At 39.9% G+C, this 20,247-nt stretch overlaps 2 protein-coding genes across 7 annotated transcripts in view; one reads left to right on the top strand and one right to left on the bottom strand.

Moving 5' to 3' along the window:
• The first annotated feature begins 1,052 nt into the window (after positions 1-1,052).
• On the top strand, positions 1,053-9,977 carry pigm (phosphatidylinositol glycan anchor biosynthesis, class M). Of its 5 annotated transcripts, none has more exons than XR_009767410.1 (9): positions 1,053-1,427; positions 2,127-2,300; positions 3,098-3,218; positions 3,326-3,569; positions 4,470-4,573; positions 5,205-5,359; positions 6,220-6,321; positions 6,965-7,803; positions 8,092-9,975. XR_009767410.1 is itself a non-coding variant. In XM_061666925.1 (9 exons), the coding sequence occupies exons 2-9, from the start codon at positions 1,257-1,259 to the stop codon at positions 7,130-7,132; spliced, it is 1,239 nt and encodes a 412-aa protein (XP_061522909.1). In that variant the 5' UTR covers positions 1,057-1,134; positions 1,252-1,256; the 3' UTR covers positions 7,133-8,082. The 5 variants fall into 5 exon arrangements, 4 of the variants coding, with proteins under 4 accessions (XP_061522911.1, XP_061522908.1, XP_061522912.1 ...); XM_061666925.1 differs by lacking the exon at positions 8,092-9,975 and having other exon boundaries at positions 1,057-1,134; positions 1,252-1,427; positions 6,965-8,082; XM_061666927.1 differs by lacking the exon at positions 6,965-7,803 and having other exon boundaries at positions 8,092-9,977.
• A 4,172-nt stretch (positions 9,978-14,149) lies between these two features.
• Positions 14,150-20,247, bottom strand: part of ahrra (aryl-hydrocarbon receptor repressor a) — a 73,965-nt gene continuing 67,867 nt past the window's right edge. For both annotated transcript variants that reach the window (XM_061666687.1, XM_061666688.1), the window contains 2 exons: positions 19,042-19,247; positions 14,150-17,408 (listed from right to left, as the gene is read on the bottom strand). In XM_061666687.1, coding sequence (XP_061522671.1) covers positions 16,286-17,408; positions 19,042-19,247 — 1,329 coding nt within the window. In that variant the 3' untranslated portion in view covers positions 14,150-16,285. The remainder of the gene's footprint in view (positions 17,409-19,041; positions 19,248-20,247) is intronic.

Here is a 20,247-nt window from a genome sequence, read left to right as displayed (position 1 = left end):
GCACGCAATTCTCCAGTGGTGGAAACTCAGTTATGAAAATGGTCAGGTATCTGCACTTTACAGGACTATTAATTTTCCTGATGACTTTTAATTTTACTCCCTACATTTGAAACCATATTTTGTTCCCGCTGTCAAAATGGGCTTGTGTCTCTTTTCAGCCTTTGCAAATGACAAACAACTTATGCTTTTTATGAAAGAGTTAAAAACCCACTTTTTTTTTTTTTTTTTTACTTTTAGGCCTTTCTTTTTTTCTATTTATTAAATACTGTAACTATACCTTTATATCTATTGTAGCTATGCCTTTATATTGACTTTTATACTGTAGCACTTTGAGATTGTTCATTCAATGTTAATCGTGTTTATAAATAAAATCCATTATTATTATTAGAGGTCAGCTCAGCCACGGTTAAGATCCTAATTGATTGAAGTTCTTGGCGTCATTGTACCTAAGACGATTAAAGTTGATGACGCAACAGATAAGGAAAGGCCAGATATTACCAAACCATGGCCCTATTTAAGAGAATTGTTTGGTGTTGTCAGCTCCAATAATAATTAGTAGTGAATAGTTTTGTGTCTTGTGCTAGCCTAAAACCCACCAGCTTCTGGGAATTCTGAGAACTCTCCATCTAATATAAGTAATATCTTTTTTTTTTTAGCTATCATGAGGTAATTTAGAGTTATTATTATTATTATTATTATTAGTCAGTTGTTCACAGTGTTAGCAAAGCTATGGGAACACTTTGTTTGGATAGTGTGTTCAACATTTTTCCCCCCCCTTCTCAGTATGTGCACCATCCAAGTTAATAAGAGAAGAAAACTATTTTGTGTGCAGTTCCCCCCCCCCCCCCCAGTTGTACTAAGTTATCAAAACGTATATAATATAATTGTAAACTTATAAAAATACAAAAAAATAAATGCTTTTCTATGAGTTTATTCTGTACTTCTACTTTTACCAAAGACTATTATATTTCCTTTATCTCCTCCTGAACAAATGAGGGCGCTGAAGAGCGAATGTGGTGATTCCAAACACAAAGAACTACGTCAGTTCCGGGTTATTTCCGGAATCGAATTTTTGTTTAATTTTCCATTATCGAACATGCAAAATTGGCAAATGTGACAGCAATATTTGGAACGGTTCGTATAAAGTATATTAACACTGTGCCATATGTTTAAACAGGAGCGGTGTTTTTAGACAACGTACAAAAACGCAGCGAGCATATGCTAATGTGGATGTATGTGCCTGCTCTCTAGGAGCGATGGAGAGGCTAATATCCAAAGTGACAGAGAAACATGTTCTCTTCACGGCTTCTTTCGCTATACGTCTTGCTTTGGTCGCTTATGGAGATTTCCACGACAGAACGATGGTAGTCAAGTACACTGACATCGACTATCATGTGTTCACGGATGCTGCGAGGTTCACTACGAAGGTAACTATAGCTGCTGTCATATTTATAGCAGGGGATGTTTTATATATATATATGTTTTATATATATATATATATATATATATATATATATAAACACACACATATACACACACGACGAGGGAATTACTCGCTGTGGCGACCCCTGATGGGACAAGGCGAAAGTCGCAACGACTTAAATAAAAGTTAAATAAAATGATGAAAACTAATTTTTACTGTAATTTATTTACAATGCCCATCTTGATAATTTGGCACAAAAAAAAAACAGAACACTGGCTCAGGCTTCAGTGTTATCAAAACAATATGTACCCGTATCTTTGCTGACGTTGTCAATTGACTAACAAAACAAAACAACAACAAAATTGAAATGAGCTCTGTCACTGCTGTCCATGTTTTTTAATGACTTATAAAACCTTGAGACCCAGAGGTTGACCTTACCTCTTTCTATTTAGATTTTTTTTTTATGTTGTCGTCATCCAAAGAGGTTGAAAAAATTAACGGGCCTGTTGTGAAAGTAAGCAATAGAAAATACAGATAACTTGTTTCAAAGGTAGGGAGTAAAAGTAAAAAGTCGTGCAAAAATAAATATTCAGCTGACACTGGGACACTGATGCTTGAAAAATCTAATCTTAAGCATTTTAGAATGAAATTAATACCTTGAAATACTGCTATCATCATTCTGATTTGATAAATGTTTTCACAGGGCGAGTCCCCGTACAACAGGTCAACCTACCGATACACACCTCTACTGGCATGGCTGCTCATTCCGAACATTTATATCCACGTGGTGTTTGGCAAGCTCCTTTTCATCCTATGTGATGTGCTGTCCGGACTGCTGATCTACAGAATCCTATGCCTACGGGGTCTTGGCTCTGAGGTGTGTTGACTGGTGGGTTTCATATGGAAAATGATCATGAACATAACACTTACAGTAAATTATCTTTTGATTGTCTTTTGAATACACAAGGTGGGACAGGGCAGTTTAACTGCTCCATAGAAACCCCTGTACATTGGAACTTTCTTTCGGGTCAAACACAGTTCAGGAACGTTGGTCATCTTCCGATTTGTTTGGATTTGATTTAAAGAGAGAAACAAAAAACTCTATTGGGAAATAATACAACTACAAATAATCTGTTTCATGGTCAAACTGTCACTACCATAGTAGCCTTTTAACATTAACTGTATAGCTATTAATATTATCAACTTTTGTAAAATTAAAAAAAAAAAAAAATCTATTTTATTCTACTCTTAATATTAAGAATAGAATAAAATAGATTTTTTTTTTTTTTATTTTTTTTATTCTTGCTTGTCGTACCGGTGTAAGAAGAAGTTAACCGCTACCTTCATGGTCAAAAGTGAGTCCCGGGAACCCTTGTTTATCGCACGGGATACGTTCCTGACTCGACCAAGATATATGAAAAGCTGCGATATGTTCTTTTATTCTTACGACTATTGTGAAAGTGTTGTTCCAAGAAGAAAATAAAACTCATAAGCATAGTTCACACCTTAATCGTCTTGTGCAATCTACTGATCTGATGATGGGGGCAAACAGTCATATTTTCCCAAAAACTTGGGTTGATTTTCGAACTGTACGACATCATGGTTATTCAACTTTAGAGGTTCTACTGTACTGTACATGTAACAGTTCTTTTTTTGGGCGGGTTTTACGATCAGACGGCACGGCGGGTTTGTTCGCTGTGGCTCCTCAACCCCCTGCCGATGGGAGTATCCAGCCGTGGGAATGCTGAGTCCATCTTGGCCGCTCTGGTGCTGGGAACACTACTTTGTATAGAGGGTAAGTTATAGAAAATGGATGGATAGTTTTAAAGTTGATGAATCACATCACCTCTTTCATCATGTACAGTGCTCCTTTTGTAATAGTCTCCACCTTCTGTGTCTTAGGCCGAACCATGACGTGGGCAGCGCTGCTCTACGGCCTGTCCGTTCATATGAAGATCTACCCCATCACCTATGCTCTGCCCATTCTTCTGACTCTTCGCACACCACGGATCAGAAGAGAGGAAGAGCAAAAAATGTGGAGGAACATCGTTGGCTTCTTGGGAAGTTTCTTCAACAGGGAGTTGTTCCATTTCGCAAGTGTGGCCGGAGGTCTTTTTTGTGCACTCACAGCACTTTTCTATCACATGTAAGAGCTACTATCAAATTGACGCATAGTTGTGGTCAGGAGTTTGCATACATTTGTCTTGGATACCAATGTAATGGAGATATTGAGCTCTTCACTACTGTTTTTTTTAGTGATTTACTGTACATACATTGACATTCAGACAAAATGCATTGGGACACATTAATTAGTTAATCAATCAGGGGAGGTTCCCCATAAGATTAATTATTAATCTCACAGACATTTTGGATAATTACATGCTTCTAGCTTTCTCTTGCTTTCCAAAACAAAGTTTGCAAAGTTGTGGTTAGATGAGTTTGGCCTTTGGTGACTGAAGAACTTGACTCATCTGTACAGAACTGGCTGCTGCTTAAATGTATGGAAATTCTTACAGAAACACTGCAGAAGAGTGGAAGCTCTTATAGCTACAAAACTCCATATATGGTCATAATGGCCTGACGTCCCCATACGTTTGTCCATATTTATCATGGTGCACAAACCACAGCGGAACTTCCTAAATCTAACACACAGAGCGGGCAGAAGTACTCAAACTCTGTAAGTAGAGATACAGATACCTGTGTAATAAAAATAAATAAATACAAATAACGTACTCACTCAACTCACATACTTAAGTAAAATTAAAAAGTAGACTAAAATATAAGTACTTTTTTACTGTAAATTATATACTATACATGTTTTAATAACTTTGCACAATGAAAACCAAAACCTTCCCTCTATTAACTTGCGTAGCGCTCACACTAACATTTTGACTGTGTCATACTGACAGGCATTTGTAGTAATTTACTCTCTTCTAGATCAGGTAACCAACACATTAGAAGCACTAATCAATATCTTGCAGTGTGAATCTACAGAGTACTGTACATCAGAAAAAGAGCATTATTATCTTAACGAACTTGTTTGCAGGTATGGTTGGACATTCCTTCATGAGACTTACTTGTATCATCTAACTCGAAGAGACATTCGACATAACTTCTCTCCATACTTCTACATGCTCTACCTTACTGCAGGTATTTATTAGTCTGCTGTTATTTGTTTGCCTTTTTTTTTTTTATTATTATTATTATTATTTTTAAAAAGAAAAAAAACTACTCACAGAAAGTTAGCGAGATTGATCTAAATTTCAGGACCTAAAATGCACCATAACCTTTACCAATGAATGTACAGTAATTTCATATTCTTTAAACTTTGGCATGTTGAACTGTTCAATGTTTCAGTACTTTTTGCACCACTTGATGGTATCTAAAAAGGAGCTGAATGGCAAAATTAACAACAGGAGGTTATTTCCATGAATGCCTGCTATTGGTTTCTGTGACTTTTCCAGTCTTTATCTCTGTAAACATGTGAACAGCATAATGACGAGGACTTGAAATACCAAATCTGAATCGAAACAGGAAACGTATTCAAACACCTGTTCCTCCTTGTTAGAGAACAGGAAGTTGCGCAAAAAGTACTGAACCATTGAACAGCTGGACATGCATTCAAAAGCTTAGAGAAGGTCAAACTAAGATCCCCTGTAGAGGTTGTAGTGCATTTTAGGGTAACCCTTAATTGTCACCTGAAAGTCAAATATCTCTAATGTTTTGTATGATTAAACAGCCTTCTTGGAAGAGGAAATTTCTCAGTTATTGTGTCTTTCAGACAGCAGCTGGAGCCAGTGGCTTGGGCTGGTGGCGTTCCTTCCACAGTTGATCCTCCTGCTGGTCACGTCGTGGGCTTTTCACCGTGACCTGGCCTTTTGCTGTTTCCTACACACCGCCATCTTTGTCACTTTCAACAAAGTCTGCACATCACAGGTGTAGGAGTCAAAAGTCATGACAATATTTATTCCTCTTGGGGATAAAAAGGGCTCAATATATTTCTCAAATGTCTTCTTTCTATAACAGTGGTGTCAAACTCATTTTTGTGGTGGGTCACATGATAGTTATGGTTTCTCTTAGAGAGCCTTATGACTGAAACTATACAAATATATAATCACTTCATCATATTACATACAGTATACAAAAAAAAAACATGCTGGATATGTAGTTTTGAAGTACAAAGTCAATTAAAACATAACTTCCATCCATTTTCAACACCACTTATCCTGTTTAGTATCGTGGGGCGCTGGAGCCTATCCCAGCTGACACGGGACGAAAAGCAGACACCACCCTGAACTGGTCGCCAGTCAGTCGCAGGGCACATATAGACACGGATAACCATTCGCACTCACAGTCACACCGTCACTGAGTGGGAACTGAACCCAGCTGCCCGCACCAAAGTCAGGCGAGTGTACCACTACACCAATAGTGACCGGAAAACAACTTTTTAAATTTCTTTTTCTTTTTTTTCTTTTTTTTATTATTCTTATTTTATATATATATATATATATATATATTATATGTATGTATGTAATAAAAAGTGTGTTGGTAAAAAAAAAAAAAAAAAAAAAACGCTTCGAATCTCAACATTTTTAAAAGTGACGACAATTTGCAATTTTGGAACAGATTTGACCAAGTAGTGATTTGCTTTCGTAGGCCCCACAAAATCATGTGGTGGCGCCGCATCTGGCCCCCGGGCCTTGAGTTTGATACCTATGTTCTCTACGTAGCAAAGACTACATCATAATGTTTGCAAACCCTCCTTGTTTTTTTTTTTTTTTTTTATCATTTTGTAGTACTTCCTGTGGTACCTGAGTTTACTTCCTCTGGTCATCCCTCATTTGAGTCTTTCACTGACACAAGGAGTGGGACTGCTGCTCCTCTGGTTTGCTGGACAGGTGACTATCTTGATTATTAAATATCATATTTCCTCGAATCATGGTACCGGGACTTGACTCAACTTTAGAGAGTACCGGGCATTTGAGAGGAGGGTTTTATTTGGATGGGGAATATCGTGCTTCCCGGAATCCGTTGCGTCGTCATCGCCAATGCTCCCTGGTTCATGTTTCCCCATGTGGGTGCCATTTAAGTCCCTAAGATCGCTTTTAAGATATCTGGTAGTACAACCAATTTCCAAGAAATGTACACGGTTGCTGTGTACATAATGTGTTGTAATTAACAATGTGCCATAGATATGTATTTGCGGGTGACGTAAACATGCTTACGCAAAGTAGTAGTGTTGCTGCAGTTACATTAACCGTCATTCATTGTTCATGGAATGTTACTGTAGCGTCCGAAGTGGAAGGCCTCTAAAGTCAGTCTTGTCATACGAAAACTCACAAACTCAGTCTTAGAGCACACGCATCATACTCGATTTATTGAACACAGCTCACAAGTGAGCAGCGAAATGTAGCATTTGCCTCCCAGCACCTCAATACTCCAGGCATGACCAATCAACCACGCTTAATCTGACTGTTACAGTCATGTCGGGTATAGCATGTTAGTAACTAAAATGGGTTTTTAATATCTTCTCATCATCAGGCTGTGTGGTTGGTCCCGGCTTACTACCTGGAGTTTGAGGGCTACAACTCCTTTCTGTTCATCTGGCTTGCCGGACTGCTCTTTTTGATTGTTAACTGCTTCATCTTGATACAGCTCATCGTGCATTACGAACCAAAACTGACAGCAAAGAGATCCAAGTTTGATTAACCCCGGCATCTGCAGGAATGTGCAAGAACTTGTCACTGTGATTGGAGCTTCAGTATGAAGACGGATACCATTTCTTGTTTGGATTTTTTATTTAAGTGTTTTTTAACTGCTTTTTTTTCCTCATCTAAATTATGTTTTTTTCTGTAAATATTAGAAATTGTATCCGCACCCCGGAATGTTCGGCAGGCATTCACAGGCCAGGGCACATATAGACAACCATTCACATTCTCAACTTTTATTATAATTAACAATGATTGTAATGTACAGTACTCTTGACTCATTTAAGTTGGGCCTTTCCAGTAAACTCCTTTAATTGTATTGCAATGTTCTATTGAAAGGGTTCCACCAAACATTGAACTGTCTGAGAACTTAACATTCAGTTGGACATATCCCATGGTAATATTATTTTAGCGTCATTAACGCTAATAAACTTAATGAAGAACATTTTGTTCTGTCATGGGAAAACTGCAGTGTACATTTTGTGTGTGTTTTTATTTAATATCATAAATATATACCCCAGTAACCATGTCTATGTTGCAACCGTGAAACTTGAAAATGACAGAAATGTTAACATTTGAGTTCTCTGCACTTTCCGGCCCTGACCAGTAGGCGGCAGCTTGTGTTTGCAGAATGGGCGTCTGTACCGACGTAACCTCTGATCAAACCTTCAGGTATAAATAAGACGCACCAAAACACCAATTGATTGCAGTGGCTCCTTATCTAACATTACTTGCTCTTAACTCTAACATGCAAAGGCTGCTGTGTGATGCATAAAGTCCACACCATTATGCACACCTGCACAATCGACCATTTACAATATAAAAGCTTTTTTTTTTTTTTTTAAATAAGCCCTCACATATAAAATATCGGTCTTTATCATGTCTTTAATTCATGCAAATGTACAGTGACTACGTACGTGGCAAACAGCCTGCATAATCAACATTTCTTTGAATCACCAGGTGGCACTCGACCTCAACTGGCCACTGGCCTCCAGGGCATCTCCATAAATCCATCCATCCATCCATCCATCCAGCCGTTGTCCGTTCCCATCACCTTCATTCATTCATTCATCTTCCGTTCCGCTCATCCTCACTAGGGTCGCGGGCGTGCTGGAGCCAATCGTGGCAATCTTCCGGTACACCCTGAACTGGTCGCCAGCCAATCGCAGGGCGTTCCCATCACATATTCTTATTAAATACTGGCTAAAATGAGTAAGCTGTAACATCTGAATACTCAAGAGTTGAATATAATGTAATGGTTAAATATATTTTTTAAAAATGCAGTGGCGTTCAAAGCATAAATAGTAAGTTAATTAGTTTTTAAAACAGTTTACTTTCAACAAAGGTATATAGCTGAACTGAGAATATTCACAGGCAATCTAATGCAATGCTCCTCAACCTTTTTGGGGTCCAGGAACTCCTGCATATTTTTGATCGACCCTAACGACCTTTTCACGGACCCCTTGCAATTACATCGTGAACCAGTCGGGGTCCAAGGACCCCTGGTTGAGAAACACTGATCTAATGGACTGTTGAAACGAATCTGCTGATCACTTTAACAATTGATCAACGCTAAAATAATAATACAAACAACAATAAGAAAGATAAAATCATTATAATTTATTTGCAAACATGATTCTATTTTTTTACCATGGACATGCATTTCCTGGGCAGTTCATGTGGTACACCTCAGATTGGTTGGAACACATTCTTAACTTTTGATTGACACTGTTAAAAATGTATTTTAGTTTTATTGTAGCCTGTCCAATATTTGTACTCTCTGGTATCTACCTGACGAAGCCAAAATATTAGAAACACTTCCAAGTATGACGCAGTGCAGTTCAACGCCATCCGTGTTGAGTACCACAGGCATTACTTTGCTAATTATAGTAATTATTGTGGCAGAAATGTTGTATGCGCCTTCATGTTTTGGACCGTGAGTGTATGGCTCATTTCAGAATTGGAGGACATTTTCTGTAACCTCTGCCCTGCACTAAATACAGAACTGTGCAATTTTTGTGTCAATTATTGTTTTCTTGATGTAAGATGTAACTTCAGCTGTAGTAAAAGTGACTTCTAAAAATGATTTAAAACACCAGATAGCTCTTGAGCACACCCTAAAATGGTGTTTTTTTCCTCTCTTTTATGTGTCTTCCCAGTAATTTTTAAAACTGTTTTTTTTGTATCAGACATATTTTAAATAGTAGGATTTATTATGTCACACATCTCTGTTGCTAAAACCTTTTCAGCCATCTAGAGGAAGAGAAAAAAGTGAGCTACACGACACAGCAGGAATCACATCATCAAGTAAATTGCTCTGACCATGAGTAGACCCAAGGTAAGGCTTCTGCTTTTCATATTTTGTCATTTTCAGTAATAGACTGTGTCACTCAAACCAACACGTTGGTGTCATCTGCAAAGATCTTACCACAAAGAAATTGCAGTATTGAATCTTAATCATTGATATAGATAAGAAAAGCTAAGTACAGACCCCTGAGGCACACCAAATGTGACATCGATAAATTCTGAATTTGTATTTCCAATTCTCACAAACAGTTTCCGCCCATAACAAGTATCCCTGAACCTATTCAAGCAGTTTACCAGCTATACCATACAATGCAAGCGTAACGTGTACAAGTGTACAGCTGATGGTTGAGTTGGACGAATCAGTCATGGTTTATTATCTGTTTTCCTTGAAAACATAAAAAAAAAAAAAAAAATACAACAAAAAACGATTCAACATTTTCAAAAATGTTGGTGCCTTATTGTTTCTCCAATTCTGGATTGAGCCATATCTTTAGGGAAAAAAATAGTCAACTAAAACCAATGTATATCTACAGTATTTTATAACTGGCCATACCTGAGGTGAGGGTGGTGAGAATAATGCCATCTGTAGTTCATATCACTGGTCACAGTTGAAAACAGCACTGACATGACCAAATAAAGTGAGTCGTTGAGACAAAACATCGTGGTCCGTGTTCATTAGTTAAATGTAGGTTTGTTTGGGGGTCGGCGGACATAGAGGGATGTTGTTATGTCTGCGTATGGATGCCTTGCTACATCTGCCTATATAAGTTTGTGTTTGTGAGCAGGAAAGAGAGAAAGACACACAAACGGGGAGTGGGTGTGACCAATTAGGAGAAATGGTGTGCAGAGCAGCAAAGAGTTGGGTATGAACCGTCACGCGACCTTGCTTAGGATTAAAGGTCTTGGACTACACACACAAAAATATACAGCTGACAACAAGCGTCACACACTTTGCATTTTACACGAAGCTCTTGCTCCTCTCTTTTGATTGGTCCTTTTATTGTCTTTGCCACTCCTCTCCCATGCTAACTTTTCTTTTCCCACGGCTCCTCCATCTCATTCTCACTCTTTTCCCCATCCCCGTTCATAAAAAGTGTCGGTGGGATGGCGTGATGTATGGATGTTTGCGTGCACGATTATAAAACATTTAAAGTCTGCCTTTTAGCATCCCCCTCCTCCCCTTTCGTTATCACATCATCCGTCAGTAAATTAGAGTGAAACAAAACCTACATGTGACATTTGCATGCTTGTTACTCTCCCATAAAGGCGACTCTGTTGCACGTGTAATTGGTGTTCTACACACAGCGGGGTGTGTTTCACAACATACAAAATGGGTTCATTCACGCTGTAGAGTGTATGAAGTCAGTTTAGTGGAGAATTAGCTGTCAGAATGAGTTAGGTATCATGTAGCTTTTACTATTCCACTTTCTTCATGTCAAGCAACGAGGAATAAAGCTTTCGTTCTGTTTTTCCCTCGCTGGGCATGCATGACCACCATTACAGTATTACCTATAAGGAAACTCTGAAAGACTTTTTGTTTGGGTGAGCTGTAAGTTACATTTTAGTACACGTGTCTCGAAACATGTCCCTCTAAGAGCCATTTACAGACAAATGGAAGGATGCGAGACCCACTTTGTAATTCTTACAAAACTTACATTTACTAAACGCTTTAACTAATCCATCAAGCATTATTGTTTGTATGTTATAGTTATTTGGAAAAACATCTTTGTCACAGCTTTCTGTTAAAGGCAAATACATTTTTCACGATTTTCGAGTGGCCCACAGCCCTTTGTCCCGCAAGACTAGATCTGCCCCTGCCCTGGGCAGATCTCCACATTCAGCACCTAAACAAGAGCAATCTGTAAACTGTCCATTTTTAAAGCGGTTACTTGAGGATCATGAATGTGATATGCTCTCAAATCGCACCTTGACATGGAGCAGCATTTTTTATTTTTCTGACTTGCTTTGAGTCATGTACGTAACTTAACAAACTAAACTTGTAAGTCAAGGTGGCACTGTGCTGCACAATACATCTCAATCTAAATAACTGTTAAAGATCTGAATGGGTGTACGAAATCGAATACAGGAGTTGGATAGTCCGAGGTAAGCAAAATAATATACAGCAGTAAATGTTTAAATTTGGTTTACTACAATTATATGATATTCTCAAATATCGAAATAGGATTCCCAACCCCCAAGAAGCAGCGTTTGATTACCGCACATCTTTTTGCCCTGTTGATGAGCGGTTCAGAAACTGGATGGATGGATGGATGTCCCCTGCGCGTTTTCATGCCCTACCCAAAGCCCCGCCCCCACCCGCCGCCACGGTTGGCATCACTCCCCTTGCTCAAGCGCTCGTCTCAGAGGGGGGTCAGATTCGGATGTTAAGGTTCCTTAATCATTTGAAGGAGAAGGAGCTGTCAAGCCAACTTTACAGCACATTTATCATGTGCATAGCCACAGATACTCTGTATTGTCTTCCAGCCTCTATTTATTATTAATAGAGACACAAACCTGAAGGATGACACCACATTTCATAGACTTTGAAATTTTCAAAACCCACTAAATAGACCAAAGCTGTAACCAAAGAGTTTCCTTCATAAAAAGACATGATCGAATTAGTACAATTACCATTTATGCATCGACGTGCAACACTGGGTTTAATGCTCGTTACATGAAAAACTGATTATGAATGCATTTAATGTCGTAACATGAACATTGTATTTTAAATTTTGAATACTGGCGGCACGGTGGACAACTGGTTAGAGCGTCAGCCTCATAATTCTGGGGACCGGGGTTCAATCCCCGGCCCCGCCTGTGTGGAGTTTGCATGTTCTCCCCGTGCCTGCGTGGGTTTTCTCCGGGCACTCCCACATCCCAAAAACACGCATGAATTGGAGACTCTAAATTGCCCATAGGTGTGACTGTGAGTACAAATGGTTGTTTGTTTGTATGTGCCCTGCGATTGGCTGGCAACCAGTTCAGGATGTACCCCGCCTCCTGCCCGATGACAGCTGGGATAGGCTCCAGCACGCCCGCGGCCCTAGTGAGGAGACGCGGCTCGGAAAATGGATGGATGGATTTTGAATACTCAGTTGTTTGAAAAATATACAGCACAACCACAAAACAAAACCTCCCTAAAGTTGTACAATTGATGAATCTTTTTTTTTTTTTTAAATGTGCACAAAACTTTGAAAATAGAACAAAACAACATTTAGATTACTTTGCTCCTTTTTGCCTTAAAGAAACCTGCGAAGAGAATATACTTATTCCCAGATTTTTTTTGGGGGGGGGGGGGGGGGGGGGGGGGACACCTTATCCTCCATTATTCGCTGGCAATACAATAGATGGCTATTTGGCGTATTTGTGCTCAGACCAAAACTCTGTCTCATATAAACGTATTGCTTTGAAACCATATAGTGGCATCTTGGTGCAAAGGAACTACTTTGAAGTGAGAGGAGGAGCTTCATTCAGTCAGGCGATAGCCCTGTCGAATAGGAAAGTAGTGCTTTGCCACCATTTTGTGGCACCTATAGGCCATTATGAACTTTTAGAGGGGGCGTCAATTACCCGCGGATTTTCCCTTTAATTTTCCCCACCTCCATTCCAAGTCAGTGTAGGCCCGATTCTCAGACGTCAGATTATCCTGAGCGATTATCCTGTGGGTTGGGATGTGTTCAGAATGATTTTTGTCTTCCCAATCTGCTCAAAAAAACAGTCGGACCAACAATCGTAAATATTAAACCTGTTCAATATTAAGCGTAGCAAAATTCTTGTGTCTTTAGAGTTTGGCAGAGGCACGGACTCGGTGAATGAGACATGAAACCGAACGATAGGCGTTTATGAAGCGGCTCACGCTCGACTAATATTAATGCTATTACTAATCTTTCTTCTTGCTACAGTTTAGCAAAGTCAGTAATACAAATGGATACTGAAGGAAAATAGTTTTTCCTTGAAGAAAAGTCTTGGGGCTCCTTTCTTGGAAGAAAACCTGTCCAGGTCTGACAAAACAGCTTTTACGGCGGAAAATCACACAAAGCTCATTGTGGACCACCGTTTCCAAGCTTGTAGTTGCGTCTAGTTTCCGTTAATCTATCGCTTTGAAGAACTGCATAGCCACAAGGTCATCATTTGAAACTTGAGTCATGTGAGTGAGCAGTTGCAAAACCGGGGAATTTTCAAAGCTAAAAAGGCCCCATGCATATAAACTGTACATTTGCAACATTAAATGTTACTTTATAACTGGAAACATAAATAATAACAAAAAAAAAAAGATATTTGCAGCATAATCTTGAGGAATATGTTTACGGTAATTCCACAATTATTCAGCATTCCTTGAATTAACACACATCATCAACTTTGACACGAAAGAAGGCTACATGCATACCAACTATGAGGTCCATGTTGTTTTTCCCACAGAGAGACTACGTGCCTGTATTGTTGTATGCTTTGTTTGTTTGTGTTGCTGCTCCATGTGTGTAACAGTGGCAGTGTTTAGAAGGTTTATAATTACTCTAACATCTACTTTCTATTAGCCTTTTGTATTACGTTACCATTAAACTAGCATGCGTTCATTAGAAGAAATTACATGGTTTGGTTAAACATTTTGTAATGTAATACAGTATATATAATCTTAATAATAATACAAATTTATACCATAGCTAATCAAACCATATGTTGGTTAAAAGAACAAGACAACTGCCATAAAGAATAGTCTTTTAATAGATAAGTCTCATTTGCAAAAACACGTAGAAACATTGGAAGACACTGCATATTTACACTGTGTTCACTACTTTGCAGCTACCTATTTAATGACACAAGTAGGGCAGTTTTTTTTTTTTTTTACAGTTATCAAAATGGTAGCAAGAAAATGCCACATGGATTTACCTTAGACAAGGAAAAAAGCCTTCAAACTGCAGCTTTTAAATTATACACTTTTGCCTAACAATAAATATGAATCATCAAACAGTTATTGAAATGAGCACACACATTGAGCAAAAGACAAATTCAATACAATGACACAATGTACACTTGTGTGTTGACTAATTTAAAAAAAAAAAAAAAAAAAAAACTTCAACTGAACTACTCACAGTAGTGCAATTTTTGAAACTACCACAGTAGCATCACAGAACTCAGCCTGTGAGATTGAATTAATTTGGTGCTTTTCATTTAGTTGTGCAAAAACACAGATTGTGAAGTCTGTTTTCTGACTGAACCACGTTAACAAAAAAAAACAAAACAAAAAAAGTGTCATATCTGCAAAGAAATGCTGATCTTATAGTGAACACTAAACTGTACAACATAACGTGACATGAAAATATTCGACAATAATATCATTTAAGTTCAAGATGCTATTGTGCACTTTGACAGAAGACTCCTTCAGTTTAAACTAACGAGTTGACAAAAATAACCCTTCCATTGATAATGTGCTTGTTTAACCCTTTGTCAACTTGTTTGACACTCACATCAGCCATTGTGTGTTAATGGTGTTTATTCTAACTTTTAAATCCATGCTCTTACATGAGTTTTATGCCTTTTAAATGGTGCCACTTAGACATAGGCACCTTTAACATGTTACACATTTGTGTTTGTGGTTTTCCTCATGTACTCCCATCCTGCCAATTAGACAGAAACAAAGTGTTTTGTCTGTTAACAAAGTGTAGTGAATAATACTTAAAGCTGCAACAGAATCACCAGTTTTACATGTTTTGGTCAATTAACTGCAAATTGCATATACTCAATAATACTGTCAGGTTTCTGTAAAGGGTTTCTACTTTTTCCAATAATGCAAATAGAAATGATCTGTTCAAAGTCAAGTGGATATTTTGCTGATACTAGTAGGGTCCAGGAGGCTGATCGTGCACCTGACACATGCCTACTAGTTGGGTCTAGCAGTGTTACTAGTGCAGTTCTGTAGTTTACTAATAAGGTTGAATTGTATACCAGTAGGCCAAAAGTTGCACTAGTAGTGCAAAGATGTTACTACACTGAATTGTCTTACTAGTGAAGACAAAGAGCGTACTAGTACAGGGACCTTAAACTGGATTCGAATAAATGCTCGAACAGCAGAGCACGTCATCATGCGAGGTATGCTGACATCTTGTGCGAATTATGTAAAATGTAATGATGGCTATAGTCTGACACTGGAATTCGTTAATTACATGTCCTGCTCTTTTCTATTGGAAGATGATCTAAATTTAAGCAAGTTGACCAGCATCTTAGAAGTGATTGTGTTGGACCTTTAGGCGCCACGGTATATTTTTGACCTATTCTTAAATGATCCAATGTGTATTAACTTCATGTCTTTGTAATCTGATGTATTTTGCTGCTATAATGCATAGAAACAATCCCAGTGTTCATTTGTGGGCAAATTGTAGTTAAAGTGCTGAAACATGCAAAACTACCACTAAGGTACAAAGATCTTCAAGCACATTGAAACATAAAAACGGAAGACTGATCTCCCATGAATCAACCAAGTGGCAGAGGTGAATCGCTGTGTACCGAGTTCAAATTGTTTCACAACATCACAGCGAAAGGTTGTGCACAACACATGAAATAAATGGTGTGGCTGGACATTATTTGACTCATTGTCACTCAATCCAAAAGTGCTCGGGTCTACAAAGGACAAAATCAACTATTCATAAATGTGATTCCACCTCTTGTTTTTGATTGTCATAACACTAACACTAGAACCTGAGCCTCGCTTGTCACCACTTCATCAAACGGACGAATGTTGACCTCCTGCATTTTATGCTGGTAAATGTGTAGGACAGCGGGAAACTACACTACATTTTGTGTGTGTGTGTTGTCAATGACAGTAAATGACGGGCAACTCACTTTTTTTTTTCTAGGGCATATAAATGTAAGGGCTGGATTTGTGGTGCCCTGTGCTCACACACGGCATAATGTTCCTTGGACCAACCATCATGGGCTGGCTCATGTCATGGCCGCCCTCGGACCACGGCGGGGAGTCCATGGGCTCCCGTTTGATGGAATGGATCAGCCCGTGACCTTTGAACTCGTAAGTGCCGTCCTTGTTGAAGTCCTGGTGCATGTATGGCTTTTGAGGCTCCTGTTGGTACACGTGAGAGTCGATGAGGTTGACCGATTGATTACTGCATTGGGAGTGAGAGAGTCTCTGAGGGCTGAACTGACTGTTGTCGTTGTTATTGTTATTGCCCATGTCTTTGTCGTATTTTAACAAACGTCCACTGTTGTTCACTGCATAGTTCTGATAGTTGCCACTGTTGTACGGTGGACTGATTCCCGCTTTGCCCCGTTGACAAGGCGAGTACTGCAGATCGTAGTAATCCGTCTCAGATTTGAGCTGGACGCCAGAGTTCTGCTCGTATACCCCGTTACCAAAGCGACGGTCAAGAGCGTCCGGATCCCGATGCACCCAGGGCCGCCCGAAGGGATCGCAGCCGTTCTCCGAGTCAGAGTCGTGCTCTACTTTGATGGGCGGCATCAGGTGGCCGTCGTAGCATTCGCCGTAGCCGTTCTCACTCTTCACTAAATCCACGCAGTAGGCGTCCGGGTCTGCGGGAATCTGCAGGCTCCCGTAGAGCTTGGAGACGAACACCTCCCCGTTCCTGCCGCTGTGGCAGCTAGGGGAAAGGCGGTACGGCTTCCCGTATTGGCCGGCCTTGTTTGAGCGGTTCGTCGGGATGTAGCCAACGCCCTGGCCCGTTCTGAGGGGCCCCGAGTTTGGCCGCAGAGGCCAACCGCTCCCCAAGCCGGGACCGAGGCCCTTATGGGAAGACATTGACGACTTGCAGAAATTGAGGGGCTCTTCCTGGTTGTAGTAGCCGTCAGGGCGGAACTTGAGGTTATCTTTGGTGAGTGGGGTCCAGGGAGTGTGGTGGCCCCTCTGAGCGACCCCAGGGGTTGGACAGGAGAGGAGGAGAGGGTCTGCTACGTCGCCCATTCCTCCACTGAAGGAGTGCCTTCGGAGGTGTTCGCCTCGTTCTCTGTGAGACAGAACAGCATGTAAGTTGAGGAAAGGAGAACACCAAAGTACACCTTTTCCCCCGATTGTTTTTTAAAATTTTTTTTTTTTTACTTTGTATACTTTGCTATTCTTGGTACCAAAAGAAAAATTTGTACGTAAAGATAATACAAATACCTTTTTTTGGCCTTCAAAAATGTCACTTGGTGTGACTCTCAACCAGGTCATGAATGACTCAAAGGATAAATATTGAGATTTTAGTTCACATAAATTCATAAGAGTCATTCAAAAAATGACTCATCTTTTCCAAGATTCATGTCTGAAAATTGAAAACAGAGTAAACATCCACAACCACAGACGTGCATGTTTATGGTCTAAGACCGTACAATCTCAAACAGCATCTTCATCCATTCTGTAATAGGCACATTTTGAATGGAGAAGGGCGGCACGGTCTTGACTGGTTAGTGCGTCTGCCTCACAGTTCTGAGGACCGGGGTTCAATCCCCGGCCCCGCCTGTGTGGAGTTTGCATGTTCTCCCCGTGCCTGCGTGGGTTTTCTCCGGGCGCTCCGGTTTCCTCCCATATCCCAAAAACATGCGTGGTAGGTTAATTGGAGACTCTATATTACCCGTAGGTGTGAATGTGAGTGCGGATGGTTGTGTGTTTGTATGTGCCCTGCCATTGGCTGGCAACCAGTTCAGGGTGTACCCCGCCTCCTGCCCGACGATAGCTGGGATAGGCTCCAGCATTCCCACGATCCTTGTGATGATTGGCGGCTCAGAAAATGGATGGATGGATGAATGGAGAAGTTCATGTTATGATCTCCACTTACTTGTGTGTCCCTTTAAAGAGGAAACTTCACCATTTGAAATCATCCATCTGTTCATTTTCTACACTCCTTTTCCCCAACAGGGTCGCTGCGAAGGGGGACAGCCTAGACTGGTTGCTAATCAAACGTAGCGTCAATTCTTTCCAAAATTGTGGATCACTTTCATCCTCAAAGAAACAGTAATATGGCACACCACCAAAATGTCACTTTTTTCAGAGAAATTAATTGTTGATGTGAGCATATCTCATCTAACTTTGGGCATGAGCTGGAAGCTAGTTAATCACACGGCACATACAATTCAGCTAAGAAGCCATTTTGGGGTATCTGGGAGGATACTAGAGTCCTAATATAAAACCCAGGAAATTGGAGTACCAATACAAAAACATGCATCTCTTGACTGTGAGCTAGACATGCTAACGACAATCTCACGATGGGACTGTGAATATGGATTGGATCATGAATATTATTAAGTCATTTGCATTTATTACCAAGCATGTCTTGTACGGAGCAAATCTGAGCATAGAATGTGGTGGACTCAGAACTTCAGGCATTAACATGATGATGTAACAATGACACGTTGACCTTTATCTTGGGCAAATGTCGCAAATGGTGTCGTTTTGCAGAGGTCGAAGCAAGTAGCCAGAATATATCCAAACTCACGATTTGCAAAATTGGAGCAATGACATCAAGCTGGCGTTGAAAGCATGACCTTTAATTATAGCACCCCCATCAAAAGAATCATTACACACGTTAAAAAAAAAAAAAAAAAAAAAAGTGCAAAGCCCTTTGAATATACAGTACAAATGTACACTTGGGCAACTCTTACCCATGCTCCAGTGCCGAGTTAATCCCTCCTCCGCTCTTGTTCTTTCCTCGCATTAACATGTTCTTCATTTTCATCTCGGTAATGGAGGGCAGTAAAAGGGGTACAGCTATGCAGAAGAGAGCCAGCTGGGGAGGAAGCGGAGCCCCGGAGGCAGACTTCTTTTTCTGTCCTTGGAGAAACTTCAGCCGACCCTGAAACTGCATTGTCTGGGGACAGGAGACAGGAAGGATTTAGTGGTAGGAACATCAGAGAGCGTCAAAAAGCGATACTTTTAGGCAGGTCTGTGATTATGCTCTTTTTTTGGGGGGATTGGATTGGTCATCATTATGAGGGCAGCAGTGTCTCAGTCTGTAACAGCTAGGCAACAAGGCACGAGAAAGTTTCTTGTGAAGGTTGGGGGTTCAAAATAAAATGCAAATTGGGATGACTACTTTCCAGGTTCAAATCAATGGCAGTACGGACCTTTCAGGTGTTTTTATTTTATTTATTTTTTTGCTAATAAAGGAATGCTCCTCTTCAAACTGGATCCAGCTCGCATAATGTAGGCAAAGTCTAAAGGTAGAAGTGTAGTGTTTTGAGTCTTTGTTTGTTGATTGGTTTGTTTGGTGGCAAGTTAGCAGGATTATTCAAAAAGTATATTTGTTGAAGTCTCCAGGAATGTAGGCCAACCCAAGGAAAAATGGGAAGAACCCATTAAATGTTGGTAAAAATCCAGATATGGTCCCATACATACTGTATGTTCCTTATGTCTTAGGGGATAGATGGGCTTGTGAGATTTCTTCATCTTAGTAAAGTTGGCATCGCCCAAACTTGGGGAGTAGGAACTCTAACTTTGAGCTACGTTCCAATCCTCCCCCCCAAACAGGAGGTTAGGAATTTCCAACTTTCGAGTTTTCTGGAACGCATTTTGACATGTTCCAGTCAGTGTCAACATGGTGGATCAGTCAACCAGTCAGACTGGATAGACCATCCACAAAGCAACACCACTACAGTGGCTATAGTCAACCACTGTTGGGAATACAATTCATTTTCAAGTCTTTTGAGGATTAATCATGCATGACTCTTTTGTGTCTTTACTGCAATCATTTGGACTGATGAGGAAAACATTCATAAACAGCCGCTCACTATTGGTCTACAAATGCTTCCAGTACAGAAAATTGCCATATAGAGTTTCTGTTGTGTGCCAATGTCAACCAGAATGGACTT

This window comes from Phycodurus eques, chromosome 21 (genome assembly GCF_024500275.1).
Source record: "Phycodurus eques isolate BA_2022a chromosome 21, UOR_Pequ_1.1, whole genome shotgun sequence".
In the NCBI taxonomy this organism is placed as follows: domain Eukaryota; kingdom Metazoa; phylum Chordata; class Actinopteri; order Syngnathiformes; family Syngnathidae; genus Phycodurus; species Phycodurus eques.
This window is presented reverse-complemented; position numbering and strand designations above follow the sequence as displayed.

What these genes read in the sequence shown, in the direction of transcription:
- pigm (XM_061666924.1), top strand. Translation starts at nt 1,257, where the DNA reads ATGGAGAGGCTAATATCCAAAGTGACAGAGAAACATGTTCTCTTCACG. An exon ending in TACGGGGTCTTGGCTCTGAG is followed by an intron (nt 2,301 to 3,097) that starts GTGTGTTGACTG and finishes TTTTACGATCAG; the next exon opens with ACGGCACGGCGGGTTTGTTC. An exon ending in TCCTCTGGTTTGCTGGACAG is followed by an intron (nt 6,322 to 6,964) that starts GTGACTATCTTG and finishes TCTCATCATCAG; the next exon opens with GCTGTGTGGTTGGTCCCGGC.